General features: G+C 40.2%; 1 protein-coding gene across 6 annotated transcripts in view; it reads left to right on the top strand.

Moving 5' to 3' along the window:
- Positions 1–1,914: 1,914 nt before the first annotated feature.
- mgmt (O-6-methylguanine-DNA methyltransferase) overlaps positions 1,915–18,840 on the top strand; it is a 36,552-nt gene continuing 19,626 nt past the window's right edge. For 3 of the 6 annotated variants that reach the window (XM_014154463.2, XM_014154462.2, XM_045700420.1), the window contains exons 1-5: positions 2,016–2,033; positions 2,188–2,321; positions 3,994–4,133; positions 11,678–11,844; positions 16,994–17,133. In XM_014154463.2, coding sequence (XP_014009938.2) covers positions 2,313–2,321; positions 3,994–4,133; positions 11,678–11,844; positions 16,994–17,133 — 456 coding nt within the window. In that variant the 5' untranslated portion in view covers positions 2,016–2,033; positions 2,188–2,312. 6 annotated transcript variants of the gene reach the window in all.

Below are 18,840 nucleotides of genomic sequence, written 5' to 3'. Positions count from 1 at the left end.
AATGTAGTTGTCAAGCTTATTTGGTAGAAGGATGTAAACAATAAATTAGAAATAAGCATACAACTAACAAAAAAATATATGTCTCTCATACAGTACTTCAACTATAATGGGTTTAATACAAACAGTTCACACGTACTGTAAATTACGAACAATACAGAGCCCAGGAACTCCAGTGTGAGGCCCGGGAAGCATTTCTTCCTGATGAAAATTCACTCACATACCTGTGAAAGAATGATGGTGTTCATATCTCCCAGGACTTTCCTCTACTCCTCAAGCATGCTGGGTATTATAAACGGCAGCTCCTCCCACGTCAATATCAGGAGAAGTCTGCGAACAAAGGAAAAGGGCGAGACAGAGACAGACAGTATAGGACGGAGCCATGACAATCATACGTACAGGAGTGGATGGAAGAAATTGCTCATAAACAATTTCTGTGTTCATGAAGAAGGTCCTGTTATTCTCACAAACATCTGGTGCCATAGGCTACACTAAAAGGAAGCTGTACTTTAAGTCCATCAACACCTCACACAAACAAATATAGTGAGGGAAACTGAACAGGAAAAGGAGCTCTTTGAGTTTCAAACAAAAGAGATCAGCCTTGCTGCCAACACAGACAGGGCACCACACCTTTACTCTGATGCTGCTCACAATCAAAGGAACAGCCGTCACCAGTGGAACTGTGTTTTTAAAGGATATCTTAAAAAGATTAAATTGTGTGCCACTGATGGAAAACAATTGGGACTGGAAGCTTTACTGTACAGGTCATTCACACACACACACACACACACACACACACACACACACACACACACACACACACACACACACACACACACACACACACACACACACACACACACACACACACACACACACACACACACACACACACACACATTATTCATTTGGTCCCACCATGGTCAGAGTTTTTCCTGTTTTGTTAAATATTTCCACTCATTTGACTTGAATGAATACCACTGCGGTGATGCTTAAACCAATACATAATGTATGTGACTTGGATGTTTCAATACAGCATTGAGCCAATACAATGGGTGAGGGCAAAAGCAGGAGTAAATATAACAGATAAAAAACAAAACTTCTTAAAGCTAATTTTAGTTACTACAACATCTTTGTTTGCTAAAAGTGGAAAACTCCAATGTAAACTACTGAAAGAGCAAGGTAGGCCTATATATTTGTTGGCACATTATCATTAAACCAGAAGTCATGGCATCATGGCCCAGCATTTCCAGCAGAGGGGGCTGCTTACTGCAATCATATGGTGATTAATTGAGCTTGATTCTCACCATGCTGTGAACATAAGCTGTCCTACATGAAGTTATGTGAATAAAGGTCGCAATGCCTCTAATAATCCCTAACTCACTTACTTATAGCCTACATCAGAATCACATGCAAAATTAAGAAAAGTGTAATTTATATTATCACTCATGCAAGCTAATATCAAACCAGGTTATGTTCATTTTTATTAGGTCTAATTGTGCATGTTCCTCTAATTAGCTAACGAGAGACAAAAAGCAGGTTTAGAGCAGCAAAATGCAAATGACTTAGAAATTGCACAAAAAAGTAAATGGCAAGGCTGAGAATCATCTTTCATTGAAATGTCAGAGATAAATGGCTCAAATGTCACATCAATTAAAACGGGGGACAGTTAGTAGTTCATTAGAGAGAGCCATATTGCACCGTCGGGTAGCGCTGCCAACCCTTGCTATCTGGGGCAGACTGGCAGAGGGTCCAGATGGCACGGAAATCCTCAAAGATTTGAAAATGTTCTCTGCAGGGGTGGCGTTTTCTCCCCGCTCCCACCCTTACCACTGAGTGGGGTGTGGGCCTTGCCTGGCTTGCCACCCACAGAAGCTCAATTGGAAACTTGCATGGAAATGTAGTACAGAGAAAGTGTAGAGAGTAGGCTACCTAGCTGCTGCAAGCTCATGAAGATACATGATTTATGAGTGGATCAAAGAAGCACCAGGAAAGTTGTGGGTGTTACAAATATTGTCATTGAAGTATTCTAGTGGGTGAGATTTGTTTAACTATATTTTTTCCTACCTGCTTTTAAAAGTTTGATTAGGCATACAGCCTTCATAAGGATGACAAATGGTATATTAACTGAATACTATAGTGCATGTGTGACTTTATAAGTATAGCTGCATTATTTGCTGTGGGGCATAGGGGGAAGCATGTCTGTCCAGATACGGAGTAAAGATAAAGTAGATGCAGCCGTTTGCCTCTTTTGATTGGCTGCCTCATACACGTTGTGGAAGAAACCAGGAAAAGAAACAACTACACATTGTTACATGGAGCAGGCAAGTATTTGGAAGCAGTTGGGCATTATATAAAGTTGTAGGCTACGTTCTTGTTTGTTATTTTCCTGACAATATTAGGCTACTGTCAATATTACTACACCAACACATGCCATACATGTTTGCAAATGTTTTTGTTGTTAGAAGATATCAACGTGTGCTGCGCGCCTCATTTACTCGCTAATATCTGCATGGTCCTTGTGACTTCCCTATCACATTGACGTTGAGATTTAAAATGGTTAGGGTCATGTTCTGGTTTGGGGCAGTATGCGCGCGAATTCATGAGTAGTTTGCGCATTATTTAGTCTCGCGAGGCCATCTATATCACGTCTCGCTGACCACTGACAGACTGTTAGAATAGTTGTATCGCTTTGTCTGTTCATTATGTGTACAAATAGGCTAAATAAACATAGTATACTGTAAGCTATACTTAAATGCATACACGGTTATTTGCACCAAATGTATAAAATGTCTATTAGGCCTAATCAGCACATCAAACAGCTGAACTCTATACTCCTCCTTATCGTTTGCATTTTTTGGTTACGATACCCTTATCTAGTTTGTTTAGGATTAAAATAGTGTACGTGTGTCATATGTGTAAAGTACCCCAGTGTCAAAGCTGTTTTATTGCTTGGTTTGCCATTGTAGGCGCTGCTCTGCAACATTGCAGCTTGATTGTCTTAGTTCATAGCCCACCCCACCCCTTCCCCCCACCACCCTCTCTCCTCCACCCCTTCCCCCCACCCCCCCTCTCCCCTCCCCCCAACCTGGGAGTTGCTGGAATAGTTAGGAGGAGTTTACGAGCTCTCCTTTTTCCTGGAAGCTATTATGTGGTTACTGTAGATAGAGAGGAAGGGAATTGAACTATAGGTCCAGTTAAACAGATCTAAATCACTTAAATTATTATGACAGCAACAAATTATTGTATCATGGTTGTGTTTTTGTCTGTACCTCCTGTTTACTTTAACAAGTGCATGATGATAATGGGGAAATGTAAACCCATTGTTATTTCTAGACTTTATAACTGATGTGCAGGCCTGTATAGAAAATAGAGATTTCTTGGAATCAATGTGACCTTTATGTATTATAACCCCCATACCTCAAAAAGTCGCAATATAACATAGTCAATCATCTCTCCTTCCCTCAAAGTAAAAATAAAGTGCTGTCTGGTTATTGCCAAAATCCATCTCAGTCGTCAGAAAAGCTGCACGTTTTCACTGTTGTTAAGGGCTGGAAACCGGAATCCCCTTGGAGTTGCACCCTAAGGAACACATTTAATGCTAGGAAAACATCCCGGCCATCAACCAAAAATGATGGATTGAAAATAATGTTGAGCTATCTAGGGAATCCCTCACCAGACAAGGGAACATACTGCATTGTTTTTCTCATTTATATGATATATAGAAAAGAAATGCGGGGGAAAAAACGAGCGATTTATTGGTTAGATGGGCAGATCGTTTTTTTTTCCTTCTCCATAAACAAAGAAATACAGGATTTTAATGTAAGGATCATGTCACATCATGACATTGTTTCAAGGGTAGGTGTACAAATCATTAACATTTGACTCTTACGTGGCTTGCTTGCTTTTCAACAATTCCTTCAATATAGAATGTGTGAAAAATTCTGAAATTTAGCCACCTACATGAATACAACATTGCATATGTTTCCCTACCAGGGCAATGACATGAAGAGTCCGAGTCAGTGCAGACAGAGGACCATCTCGTTGCAAAGTCCCCTGGGAAAGATCCAAGTCAGCGGATGTGAAAATGGTGTGCACACCATCCAGATCCTAATGGATGTTCCACCTGCAGTAAGGTACTGTACTGTACAGCCACCGACATTCTAAACAAAGGTGTGCAATTTACAGGCAGACAGCATCCACCCGTGTGATCGAGTGCTCCCTATTCCTCATTGGAAGCAGGGGCATTTTTGTTGATCCCCAAAGAAATATCCCAAAGAAAGTTGGGCAAAATATAGGAGACACTAGAAATATGAGGGGCACTAGAATACAGTTGAGCTTGAAATTTGATTTCTGATGGCACATTATTCCTGCAGTATATTTGAGATCTTCTGAAATCGAACTGTTTATTACCAACAGGGGTGAGTATTAGAGTGGAAGGCTAGGCTCCGCTAAGGGCATAGGGAACATGGCCTTTTCTGTACTGTATACCGGTATGTATTTTGCTTCCTAGTTAGAACTGATATTGGTCAGTTCTAGAAAACCATTTTACACTCCTCAAACAGGTACAGTGGGATTTCAGAGCAATCATTGCTCAATAATATTGACTATTTGCAATCTTGAATGATTGGAACTGATTAAAATCTTCATAAATAAGTATGTACTCTTTCATTTTCAAGAAATTCCAATTTTCAGGTCCATGCCCTACATTTCAAATTGGTTTTGATTAGATGGAAATTAAATATCCCTGTATCACAGATTCAAATTTGATCAACTTGATTGGTTTGGGAAATTAAAGCTTTTTCACATTCACCAAAAAGGGAGTCACCCTTTTAGTAATGTATGGAAAACTGTAATTTATGGAAACATTAATGCTCTAGTATATTTTAAAGCAATATGTCTGCTACCTAGCTGTCTCCCATCCCCTAAAATTCATCAAGCAGTAAAAACATTCTACTTTTTAATCAGCAGAAGTGTAGAAATTAATAATATGGAATGTGATTATCGAATTTGTCCTGTAACCATGCACAAGCACCTTTTCTGCCCCTCGTTCTGGATGTGGTTTAATTTGTGTGTTCAGGTTCAGTGAGAATATGCAAATGAATTTAATGATTTGCATCAGTAGATGCTGCGTTTAATATAATTTGCTATGTCGGTCATCAGAGTAGTTTCTATTAGGCTGCAATGTATCTTCCCAAATGTAAGAACAAGTAAGGATTTAATTTGGATAATGTTTGAATGTTATCACGATCAGTTAGATACTGGCATTGATCAATTATCTGAGTATGTCAGCAACAACTTCATTGTAAAGTAGCCTATACAATTAGCATCAAAATGGCAAAACAAAGCAACAAGAATCCAATTGCCTAAGCCAGTCTTCCTCAAGATTTATAATTCTCCAAAAAGTGTATCATTTTTTGGTTTTGGTCCAGGAGTGTTTTGCACTAGAACAGTTGGCAGCCAATGATGTGTGCTTGGTTGAAGCCTAGGGTAGCATTGTTCAGTGCAAAACAACAGCAGTGGTAACAAAGCATTTGCCATATTGAAAAAGTGTGATTGATAAATGACATTATAGTTACACAAATGCACTTGAAGCATTGCTTACACACCATGACCGTCAGCTTTTCTAATAGAAACGTCTCAAGCCCCTTTTGCTTCCTAACTGATATGGCTAGGCAACATTTGCTGAAATAAACCTCCACCAGTCTAACGACAGCCCTGAAGGCAGCGTCAGATGTACAAATTCATTATATCTCAACAACCCCTGTTGGGGACTAAGCCACCCAACACACTGTTAACCAGCATTGCCTTTTTAACATGGCCATAACATTGTTCACTGAAAAATGATACACATTTTGTTTACAGGAGATTACTATTATCTGAAATATGATGCTTCTCACCCCAAACAGAGACATGTTATACAGAGGAAAAACACAAACTACTTTTTTTATTAGGGTGAAAAATGGAAAAAGGCTGGACTTTTGGCCCCAAGACATTTTGTGGGCATATTATTTTACAATGCTTTGATCAATTTTTCTGTCAACCTTACTGAGATGTGGGAGAGCTGGAAAAAGCAATTTAGCTTGTGAGGTCCTCAATAGAAATGTAGTGCAGATGCCTGTGTGTGACATGTTGCATTAGTTCTTGAGTAGTCTTTATTGCCTGATAATGTTGCAAGGCGATACTGATATCAATCATTCTTTAACAGCTACCAGTATGCTGCAATTTTGTAACAAAAATAATGCATACAATAATTGATTTAATTCAAAGGTAAAGTATTAAAGTGATATATTCCTGCTTTAACAAAAAAAAAACATACAGTAGGACAAACAGAAAATGTGGTGCTCTAACAGAAACTGTTAGAAATACTGTCAGCCGGCCCGCGTATGGTTCCATAGATATTCTCATTAATAGTACACGGATAAACAATGAACACTCGGTCTCATTTGCATATAGATATAAACAATATATTTGTGCATCTGAATTCCCATCACACATGGATCATGTGATGCGCCGGAAATCCTAAGTGGCTCAAACCAAAATTGTCATTATACTTCCCTATGCCATAAATCCAGCTTTTTTTCCTCTCTCACAAAGCTGTATAAATCTTTGTCTGATTTTTCAACAGTGCACATTGTTTTTAGTTAATTGTTTTCATCTGTTTGTGTTGCCTCTGATAGCAGGGAAATCTACCATATGCTCTTCCAAAAGACAAATGATTAGCAAATGAAATTCTGGACAGCTGTCTGACTGAAAGCATTTGGTTGATAGCATTCTGCTACCATAATTAGCTTAAGCTTTGGGTTAATTAACTTTCTACCTGGATATGCATAATAATAGCAGCACTCTGCAAAAAACCAAGGAGCTTGTGGTATATCAGCAGGAAAGGCTGTCTAGATTTTATATTTCAACAGCATATTTCAATTTCAAGAGGCGATATAACTCGGGAATATCATCAAAAAAATTTGATTTTCCTTTCCGAGCCAGATAATTCTGAAACAATAGGGGTGTATTATGTGGCAGAAATGCCATTTCTGAATGTAATTAAAATGGATGAAAGCAATCACTGATTTTTAAATGCTTTTGTTCAGCATCAGGCCTGCTTGTAAAAGAAATACCCATTGAGAGGAGAAAGAGACAAGAAAACCTTACAGTACACGAGTAATTAGTATTTTGTACGAATGTGCTCACCATACTTGTTATAGTAAGGCATAAGAGAGGAAGACTGTGTTACACACAAGAGGAATGGATATTGTCAGTGTTTTAGTCTATTTAGCCCCAGTTAGTATAACCTATACTCTCCATTGTCATTGACCACATGAGGCCGAGTGTTTGATTCGTAACTGTTCTCCCTCAATTTTCACTGTCAAACTGTCTAAGCATGCCTGCTATATTCTGTCTAATACCCCAGCTGTCACAGCAGTTTTAACACACTACTAACACTAGTTCCCAAACTCGGTCCTCGGGACCTCAAGGGGTGCATGTTTTGGTTTTTGCCCTAGCGCTACACAGCTGATTTAAATAATCAACTAATCATCAAGCTTTTGAATCAGCTGTGTAGTGTTAGGGCAAAAAACAAAACTTCCACCCCTTGGGGTCCCGAGGACCGAGTTTGGGAAACGCTGGTTAAACTATGTCATCATTTTGCATTTAGATTTTATAATGGCCTTAGGTACTGTAGATGTATTTTGTTTATCTGGCCTAGTGCTCAGCTGCAGGTTCATTAAGGTGCAGTTCCCCGTGGCCCTTGGACCCATCTGTGCTCTGTGCCTATAGCTCTGTCTCCTGGGACTCTTTCCCCAATCAGGCTGCCTGTGTCATTTCCTGTGGAAACCAACACCTGTGTTGACACACTACCTGTAAACAACCCAATACAGCCATTCATTTGTGAATGTAGATTCACCCAGGGCTGAATCCTAACTTGAGATCTGTGTGAAAATGGGAGCAGAGATCTCAAGTTAGGCCGGTTTGGATTCATATTGGATTTATTTCACCCAGGGAGTCAGTATTTTTTTAAAGCGTTCTAGATCAGAATGTTGTATTATTATCTGAAAACTTTTGATGGTAGCATGATGCCATGTGGCTTGTTTTTGAGACTGAACGTATTCTACATTTGTGCTATTTAACAGTGTATGGTGTACTGAGGCAGGAAGATGGTTGTGTTCTGACATCTTGAAGAGAAGTACGAGTCAATTATGGCCAAGTGTTGTTCTTGCTTATCTTACTGCGGCACCAAACAAGGATTTAGTCAAGGATTTAGGGGTGAGGGGGGCGGTGGTGGGGATCATGGTAAGCGGTTCACAACAAAACACTCAAAACTCCTGGGAACGGGCACTGATTTAAAAATAAATTACAGAAGACGAAGCGCTAACACTCAAGGGCCCTCAGCAGGGCTGGCATACACAGGTGAAGATTACCCTCCTCACTAATCAGAGGAACAAGGCAGTCATTTGCTCTGAACACAGACGGCAATTAGGACTTGGTGACACTGGATTCCCATAATGCCTTTGTGCTTGACATGGTCAAATTTCGACAGAGGCTATCCATGCAGGGTCACTGTCCCTCTCTCTCAGCCCAGGATAGACAGTTGTGGCTCCAGAGGTCCTCATTCCAGGGGATCCTTAATACATTTACTCCCTCACTGCCTTGTTACTGTACCACTCTGGTAATTAGAATCTCCTTGGAAGACACTGGAGACTAGAGCCTGAAAACACTATTTAAAACTGCTCACTAGTCCCATGTAGATACATATTGCTGAGTGGGTTGTATATGGATGATAGAGTAAGAAATAAGCCACTGGTAATGTGTGTCTACTTAGAGTCCATGGTTACTAAGCCGTGTGCTACAGCCAGCTTGAAGTACCTCACTGTCTCTGTGGCTATTGTAGCTAGATACTGTAGTGGGCTACCAGCGGAATTTCAACTGCTTGAGTAAGCTTCATTGAGCAAGTGGCATACAATTGTAACACACCCTTTGCCTTGAAGCCTATCAAGATCTTCCTATTTTAGATAGTCATTTCAGGCTGTTTTCATGCTCTATCGAGTCCTAACATCTCAAGAGTTAAGTATCTGCTACTGTAAGGCTAAGGAAAATATGGACCGGTCTTGCCCTTTTCTGTTTCATCCTCTGGCCCGCCATGTTAGCCATGATTGGTGAAGGAGAACTCTGGTAAGTGGTGCCAAACGTGGCTGCCAATCGAGACAGGATGAGCAAGATCACACTTCACAGGATGGAGGAATGAAAGCTGAAGGTTTTTCCTCCTTCTAAAATACTCTGACAACAATGTCGACAATTAGATGAAAGCAATTCCTTTTAATGACGGTAGATACTCCCACCAAAGTATGTCCCTGATACACACTGTGCAGTAGATGGCATAAGTCATACTGTAGAAGACCTATAACAAGTTTTGACAAAACATGGCAACAATATTTCTGTTGATGCGGTATCGCTCCCTGATTTATTTTTTTAACGTTCATCCTAGGGTAAATTAAATAGCCATCCTAATAACTATATACATGCTCAATTCATTATTTGTATTAGCTCAAATAAAATAGGTAGAGTGCTAAACGACTCTCACACTGCACAGCAATGATTTATGGTAATTGCAAATCGATTGTGACAGGAGCACAATATTAGAAATTCTTTCAACTCACAATCCACTATCAAGGGAAATATGTTGTCCTCTGACGGAAACCCTGGAAACGAATAACCGATGGAAAACACAGGTCACAGGATGTAAAAAATATTCCGTTCTAAACTATGGAAAAGTAACATTAAAATTGTGCGATTTCTAAAGGGCCTTCAGGAATTGAACACTTCATTTGTGGGTTGGTCGGTATACAAAAGCTGTATGCAATTTGGCTTTCTTTTTGTTTATCTCAAGACACAAGTATTTCTCCTGGGAGAGTGTTATTGTAATTGGAAGAACATTGAAGACATTGATTGGATATCTCTGATCTCACATTTCAAGGTCATGGTTTCTAATCTTCCTCTCATAAAGTTTCTAAAAAATAAATGATTTGCTTTTTTTCTGGTGAAAGAGATGCTCTCGTGCTTAATCTGAGTTTACAAATTGCATATGACGATAGAGTACAAACGCCCAGCCTCTCTCAATATGTCTTCAGCTAAACTAACTTTGTAACATTTACACAATAACATGTATGTTTGCTGACTGTATTATATTGACTTGTACTAAATGTAAATTTCAATGTAGGATCACTCATACACCCTCATTGTGAGGGTCTATAGCAGAGACCTGTGGGATAACAGCCATAGTGACAGGTCTAAAGTGTGAGTGGAGGTTAAAGGTCCCATGCCTTAAGCAAAGGTGCTCTAGCCTCTGTCCAGTAGATTGTAAGGCCTGCGGGTCCAACAGGAACATTTCCACAAACAATATCCCTGAGCTGTCAGTGTGCAGTGGCTGGAACATCCTCACTGAGAGAAAGAGAGGGATGGGGATGGGGGGGATCTGGAGAGGGAATAGAGAAATTCAGAGAAGGGAGAAATGAGGAGAGAAGGAGGGAGCGGCGATTGGGGAGGGGGAGAAGGGGGTGAGGGAGAGACAATGAAAAGTAGGGGCTGGCTGGGCGCTCACCCATGCCGAAAGAGATTGCTATGAGCCAGAGCCATTGTTTGACTGGGTTTCGGCTTGGGCTAGGTGTCTGAGTTGTCAGCACTTGACTATAAACTCAACTGTGGTTTGGTGTATTTTGATATGAGTATTTACACCTTTTACAGTGTTCACACCTACTGTAAAATAGCGCCCCTGAGAGTTTCATTACAACCACAAACACCTAGGCTATGCTGCTTTCTGAAAACTGAACTGCACCATAACACACTACCTAGTAAACCTCAGCCAAGAATGTTGAAATTGTTTTTTTTTTTTTTTTTTTTTTTTGCACAAACTGTTTCCTGCAGCAGTGTTAAAAAGTACACCATGTTGACTTACGTATTGTGGGTTCAAAAAAATATGCTCTTTGTGTTTAACAAACTAAATGTGTATTATTAATACTATACAGGATAAACCAATCTTCCAAAAAGGCACTTAAATGGTGTCATTATTTATTTACACGTCCGTACACCAGTTAATGGAATTGGCGGTGTTGAGCTGCAACACAGCTTGGGGTCTACTTTACCGAAATGCACATGTTAAGAAATGGCTATCCCAGTAGGGTCTTTACATGTCCAATATGGGTCAGTCCACTTGCACGGACCTAGAGGCTGGTCAGCATCACAGAGCAACCTCATCTTCGTTAAGTGATGCTAGCTCAACCATAGGCAAAGTGCTTTCCCAGATGCAAGTCCAAGTTTTGTCTGTTGCTTGTAGGCACCCCTTTATATTGATATGTTGCCTTTTTTTTACTGGGACTAAACTAGTTTTAGAGCCTTGCTGCCATAAGAATAATTGTAAATCCTGTTATTTTCGACAACTGACATGCAATAACACTGTTGCATGAAATACTTAGCTTTTGATGTAATGCCAAACTATTCAGCTGTTTCCTTCACATCAACAACCTCTGTCAGTTTGCATACAATGAAACACTTTTGTCATTACTCTATCATTCATGCCCTTTCATTCAGGACTTTTATTACACAGATGACATGCTATGCTATGATACTGTCTAACCGAGAATGGTCTCTTATTAATCTTCTTTGTTTTTGCTTTTCATATCTCTCACAGAAGTGACGACGCCTCCCTAAGCTGTGTGGTCACTGCTAGCAATAGCCAAGAGGAAATGGGCCCAGAGTTGCAGCACTGCGTGGAATGGCTTCGGGCCTACTTCAGCGAGCCGTGGGCCGTGGGGAGGCTCCCACTCCCAGTCTTTCACCACCCCACCCTGCATGGAGGTCTGTCGCCATGGATAAATACTTTTTCAGAGCCATGACTGGAATCAGGCTTTCACTCTTAATTGTCAGTTACCTCACTTACACTCTCTGGCTCACTGTGTTATAATGAAGTATTTTATGGCAGAGAGAGAGAACAGAACCCGGAGCTGTAACTTGGTTCAGTAATCTGTGGCAGCCCTTACCATGCGTGTTAGTCTTGGCCGCTGTTCCCATGATTCTTGGCACATTCTTGAAAACTGATCAAATTCCACTCTTGACATGTTCAGACAGGAAGCTTTTTTTAATGAGAACATGTGAATGTTAGTAAAGTTTCAATGAGGGCATTGTTGGCTTGACCAGTCACCCACAGCAGGAGACAAGAGAGCCTTCACAATGGACAGTTAGTGTGCTTTCAAGAAATCGCTGTGATTTCATAGTTTATAGGCAGCAGTACATTTCACCGAAGATAGGTAGGCAATTATTAGAGCATTTTCTGCAAGAATAAATGAGTGTCATAATGTCATAATTGTTAAAATGATACACTTTGGAGGCGAAAATCATTACCAAGAAAATTTAAATCTAAGTCAGTTATACTTTCAAGTCTGAATGCTTATTGTATTGAAGCTGATAATTTTCCAAAGAGGTTTAATTTAGGAGGAAATAAAGCGCACCTACACCCAAAAAATATGACAGCACTCAAATCCACTCCATTGCATGTACTCAACAACCGTGCTACTCTTCCCCTGCTATTAGGTTTTAGTTGCAGTCTAATTTCATGCAGATCCACACAGTGCTTGAGTGATGGCATTTTCAATGAGTAGGTACTCCATTGAGACTCTGTACACTGCAACGAGTCCCACGCTCCCGCAAAGGCAATGCAGAAATACATCAGGAGCAATTACGATATCAACTTCCAGCGTGATTCCCTCCACCACCAAGTGCTTGTGTACCCGCCCCGGGCTCTTTCAAATCGCATCTCATCTGAAGTCTTTGGGGTTTTAATTAAATTTCTGGATAGATGGAATTCTTCATTAGTACCTGATCTGAATAAATGATTGTGCTCTGTTAACCCCCCCCCCCCCACACACACACACACATCTCTGTTGTTCTGAGGTTGGGTAAATAGATGGTAGCCTAGGAGTGAATTGCTCTCAGTGGTCCAATAGCTGTAACGGTTGTCAGTGAAGACATGTTAAATGCAGGCAGCATGAGTATTTGTCTATTGAGGGAAGAAAATGCACTTTCTATATTTTTGATGATCATCAGAATTTTTACATTTTCTTCTGGTTATGAGGATGTGTTTACAGTTTGAATGAATTGCTAGTTATACTAACCTGTTAAGTGCCCTCCAGGAGATTAATGAAATGCATAGAGTAATTAGAACAATTCATGTCCAACATAAAGGCTTTGTTTTTTTGGGGTGAGAAAAGCTGAATGTCACAGAACTTACAGCTTCACATAGGAATCATTGCCTCTACTTTTTCAATGTTGTCACATTCATTTGCTCTGTTCGTATAAAATGGAACCACTTTTAATATTAAGCTTCTTTGCGTAAAGTAGCAACCCGGTTGAGGTGACATGAAACAAGATGTGGAACTTGTTTTCCTTCACTCGCTGTCATGTACCACATCACACACAAACTTTGGTTGGTCGAGAAGAGATGGAGAAAGTGAGTGTGTCTCCTCAAACACAGACACCACAGGTTCTCAGAATGATGCATATTCTTTCATTAATTATACATCCATATGTAAAAGACGAGAGGATCTTAGTCTGGGTAAGCGGCACGGGGAACGTGTGGGGAGGGGGGAAGGGCGCTCTTCAAAGCCCATATGACTGGGTTCCTGCAGGAGTCTGAACCTCCCTCTGTGCACAGCGCAGTGCGAGATGAGACTCTCCAGGACCCGCCCCTGTGATGTGGAGAGGAATTAGGGAAATGAACGTTTTCAGAATATCGAATAATCAGAGAATCATGAACACCCCGTCAGCCTTCAAAAGTATGGATCCCCTAAGACTCAGGAGACACTTTGACTAGGAGCCAAATTCTCTCCTCCCTGCCATTAGACACAAAGGATAATGAGGGGGCCGCATTTCCACTATTATACTTTATTCTCACAACTACAGAGGGTTGGGTAGCAACTGGAAAATGATCTCTCCAAATCTCATTGTTAGTTAGCTAGGCTCATGTAGTGTGCAAATGTTCCACACAGCCACCTACACAACATTATGAACGGCTAATAAACTACTGGATTTATTATTTTATGTACAGTATTACATCTAAAAAGAACAATTACGTCAATAGATTTAAAATCATTTAATCCATTCCTACCCATCGATTTTAGTCCCAGCCAATCTGGCCTCTCCAATGTCCCTGTCACCTGTGCTTATGGTAGGTAATGACCTGTGACATCATTATGGGAAGTCTGTAAAGGTGTAAGTGGTGCCCCTCAACTTTTATTTAAACAATTGACATCGGTGTGACCCTATCTAAACAGGGTCTTGACCCCAGACACACCATATTAAGCCCTTTATGAAGTATGGGGCTAAGGGACCGCTCTCAAATCATTGCTGGTCACCTGAGGTGACCCTCATGAAACTCTCTCTCCAACACTGTTGAGGCCGGAGTTGTTTAACCTCTAGATGTGTAGGTTTATGTCTGTGGAACCAGTATAAACCTTTTCTTGTTTGACCAAGAAACTGGGGGGTAGACTCACTTAAGACATATAGTGCAAGTTAACATAGCCTTGGTCATGATGTAGTCTGTCAATTTGACATTGATTAGTTGTTTGTCGATAATGTGTACATAAACACTGATTTGTATCTGTAGTCAGGAAGTAGTGCTGTTTAGCCACCAGAGTCACAGCGGTATCAATATGTAACACACACGCCATGCACGCGAATCCATAATTTACAAGCAAGAGTAATCTATTTAAAAATTGAGGATAAAGCTTCCTCTCTCCTCTTTACATGAAGTCTGCCTTCGTAAGAACCCATCAGCTCGTTGACAGCGTGATTATTACCTGAAAAATTATTAAACAGTACCTACGGGCCTCGTTGAAGACAAAGAACTCACATGGGTACGCATCAATCAAATATATCCCCTTCAGGTGTTACACTTATTCCCCCCAGTTTAGGCAAATTGCCTTGTTGGCGTGGCTTTGTGTAGCGGAGAGTGACTATAAGGTGAGAGCCTAGGGAGTGAAGGATGTTCGCTCTGTAGAAGAGATACTGGGGGGTTACATGTTTTCACACAATGCCAATTTAGAGTGATTTCACATACTGTAGATCACTTGTCATGTGCTCTCTTAGACCAGAATGAGATGGAATGCTAGATGGCTAATTGACTGTGTAGGATGCATGAATTAAAAGACCAACAAGCTTAAGCTGTTCACTATTTCACTTTACAAAGGTACGGTTCAATTGTACATAGCTAGTCAATGTTCAGAGTAAAAATAGATCAGATTTGAATATATTGCATTTCTACTGTAAGTAATCAGAGTAGTCTGGTAGTACAGCTAAAGATAATGCTACCGCTAAAGCGTTAATGAAATCAAAGCTGTTAATGTGGCTTCTTAAACTGCAAATAATTTCTGAATTCCACCATTTAAGAGAGCCTGATATAATGAATCTACTCTCAATAGAAAGCAATTAAAAGGACAAATTAGTCTTATTAACCTCGAAGTCATCCCACTGCCACAAATGGTGTGCAACATTCAAATTATTTTTATTCCAAAAATTAGAACAGATTTGGTGTCTATTTGGCCTCTCTTAATCCTTTTAAATGGAAGAGCGACCTTATAATTGTAGCTGTGACCTTATCTAATATAACCTAGATTGTCCTTCTTCAGAAATAATTTCCTTCATGTAAAACTCTTTCTCTATTGTAGCTGTTATTGGCAGAGAGGTTTGGAAAGCTCTTTCTTAGCTGTCTATTAAAGATGCACCATTCAGAAATCGCTCTGCCATTTGCTGGTTGCTAAAATCTATTAGTTTGCATAATTCAGTTTGTTACAAAACAAGCAAAAATAGTGTAGAGAATCATTGTACCATCTAAACCTCTGAAGTATTTTTTTCCATACCCCAAAATAAAGTAATTTTAGCTGTTTGAAGCTGGTGTACAAAACTGAAAGTAAAAGACACAAAAACAAAACTTAAGCACAGGAAGCATAGACATTGAGCACATGGAACAGATCTACTGCTTAGACTTGCTTTCATTGAGAATGACAGATCTGTAAATCACATTTCTGGTTGAATTTGGTCAGGTCACCCAAAAAGTTGCATAAAACCACATTTTATTTGTCACATGTGTGGAATACAACATGCGTAGACCTTACAGTGACTTGTGTACCTACAAGCCCTTAACCAACAACACTTATTTTAAGAAAAATAAGTGTTAAGAAAGTATTTACTAAAATAAACTGAAGTAAAAAATAAATAAATCAAGTAGAAAAAAAATACAAAAATTAAGAGCAAAAATAAAATAACAGTAGTGAGGCTATATATAAGGGGTATCGGAACAGAGTCAATGTGCGGGGCCACAGGTTAGTCGAGGGAATTGAGGTAATATGTACGTGTAGGTAGAGGTAAAGTGACTATGCATAGATAATAAACAGAGAGTACCAGCAGCTTAAAAGGGAGGGGCGATGCAAATAGTCTGGGTAGCCATTTGATTAGCTGTTCAGGAGTCACATGGCTTGTGGATAGACGCTGTTAAGAAGTCTTTTGGACACAGACATGGCGCTCCGGTACCGCTTGCCGTGCGGTAGCAGAGAGAACAGTCTATGACTAGGGTGGATGGAGTCTTTTTGACACATTTTAGGGCCTTCCTCTGACACCACCTGGTATAGATGTCCTGGATGGCAGGAAGCTTGGCCCCAGTGATGGACTGGGCTGTACTCACTACCATATTGCAGTTTTAACTAATTTACTGCTTGGTGATGTCACCAAAACAGGCTGAAATTTCAGGTGTTCTTTTCAATCAGCTAAAAGGGCATTATTATAATTTTCACAATTTCACTGTATTATTCCAACATCATAGTGTGAAATATTCTGTATATAAAATACAGGAAAATCACTTTATTTTACTGCACTGTGACTGATTAGGCGTCAGTCTCTACCTTTATGCCTCCGACTCACTCCCTCTATTTTTCTCTCTTTCTCTTTTATCTTGCAGATGCCTTCACCAGCCGGGTTCTGCAGACTCTTGTGCGGGACGTGAAGGTGGGAGAGACGGTGTCGTATAAGCGGCTGGCTGAGATGGCAGGAAACCCCAGGGCCGTGAGAGCTGTGGGAGGGGCCATGAGGAGGAACCCGGTCAGTTGGGCTCTCTTTGATTGACACGTACACTCCTCTGAGATTAGCCATACGTAGTCAGGACACCACAGTTGGCTTTAGTTTTACCAAAGGTATACCTCTTTTAGTAGTGGGTATCAAGTGCATGGGTATGAAGTACAAGTACATACCTGTTACAACTTCAGTAAGGCACAGACAGCTTTAGCATCCGGCCGTGATTGGGAGTCCCATGGGGCGGCTCACAATTGGCCCAGCGTCGTTTGGCCGGTGTAGGCCGTCATTGTAAATAAGAATTTGTTATTTTTGTTCTTAACGGACTTGCCTAGTTAAATAAAGGTTACATTAAAAAATATATATGATTTATTCAAAATAATAATTTAACTCAATCATGCATTATTGTAAAGGCTATGTTCAAATGTATGGCTCTTGTAGGAAACCAGTCATATCCTCTATCTTTTTTACTGGTGATTTTATTCAGTCTGTACAAAATGAAAAGCTGGAGGGAAAACGCTGTGTCTGCTTTTGATCAGAACCTTTGATCAAAGCCCGTTTAGCTCTGCCCATGTAGTGCTGTGGGCTAGTCGACTAAACTAAACTCCACAATTTGCGATGGAGTTGGGCGGAGACTAGTGTAGGCCGACTGGTGCTCCGACTTCACATAAGATAACTTTTTTTAATCAAAAACTACTGATTTCAACACCCAAAGAATAGCCGCAATTACACAGAACAATGTCGTTCATTTTATGTGACATCGGAGCTCCAGTCGGCCCACACTAGTCGCCAGTCAACTCCATCGTAAATCGTGGAGTTGAGTTTAATCGGCTAGCTGTGGGCATGTGTTGGAGGCACTGCACAGCAGTCGTAGTAATAGTAGTTTTGTGAAGACACACACATTGTGTTTTTACAAAGTAACCAATGTATGTTTTAAAGTCTAAATGTATGGAAAAATAAGTACAATATTATGTGTTATGTCACTCTGTAATATGCACTAAAAGTACTCTTACTCACGATTACATTCTAGAGTAATACCTTCCAGTTAAACAATAAAGAGTCTAGCCTTTTGGCTCATGATCTAGAATCAGATCCTCTCAATGTCAATTACTTGTCAGTACTGCTGATACACTTGGGCTTCAGCTGTGAAAAGCTCTGCAAAGTATTGATTTTTGCCTCTCTGTGGCACTTCTTTACCAGGATTTGAGTATTGATAAGCTTTAGTGTTCTTTCCCCGAGTGAAGAGGCTGATATCCAAAGGCCTTGAGAGTACCCTACCTAGACTGCTCTTCAAACCTGGGGAACCCAGTATCGATCCACATAGCGTTGAAGCTTCCCTCTGTCAGTAAGGTTAATCTGGGGTCTGAAAGTTTTATTGCTGTTGACATAAGAGTGGTTTTAATGATCGATTTAAAACACATAGGATTTCCTACAGTAAGAGAAGGGCTGAAGGTACAGCCATCAAACCGTGACAACCAACCCTGAACTAGTGAAATCTAGTTAAATTACAGGGCTATGCCAGCTAATATGTAATTACTAATAACATGCTTTTAATATTTGATCATGACAGCAAAATCCAGATAATATGCAGGCAATATACAGGCGGAGTAAGAGCAACTCGATGTAAGCTAGGCTAACGTTTGAAAATGCAAACAACTGTTATAAAGTTCCCGCCCTATTGCCACTATTCTTGTTGGGATTCCACAATGAATGAACTTGTGTAATCTCGCTTGTTTT

Source organism: Salmo salar, chromosome ssa18 (genome assembly GCF_905237065.1).
Source record: "Salmo salar chromosome ssa18, Ssal_v3.1, whole genome shotgun sequence".
NCBI classification, from domain to species: Eukaryota; Metazoa; Chordata; class Actinopteri; order Salmoniformes; family Salmonidae; genus Salmo; species Salmo salar.
This window is presented reverse-complemented; position numbering and strand designations above follow the sequence as displayed.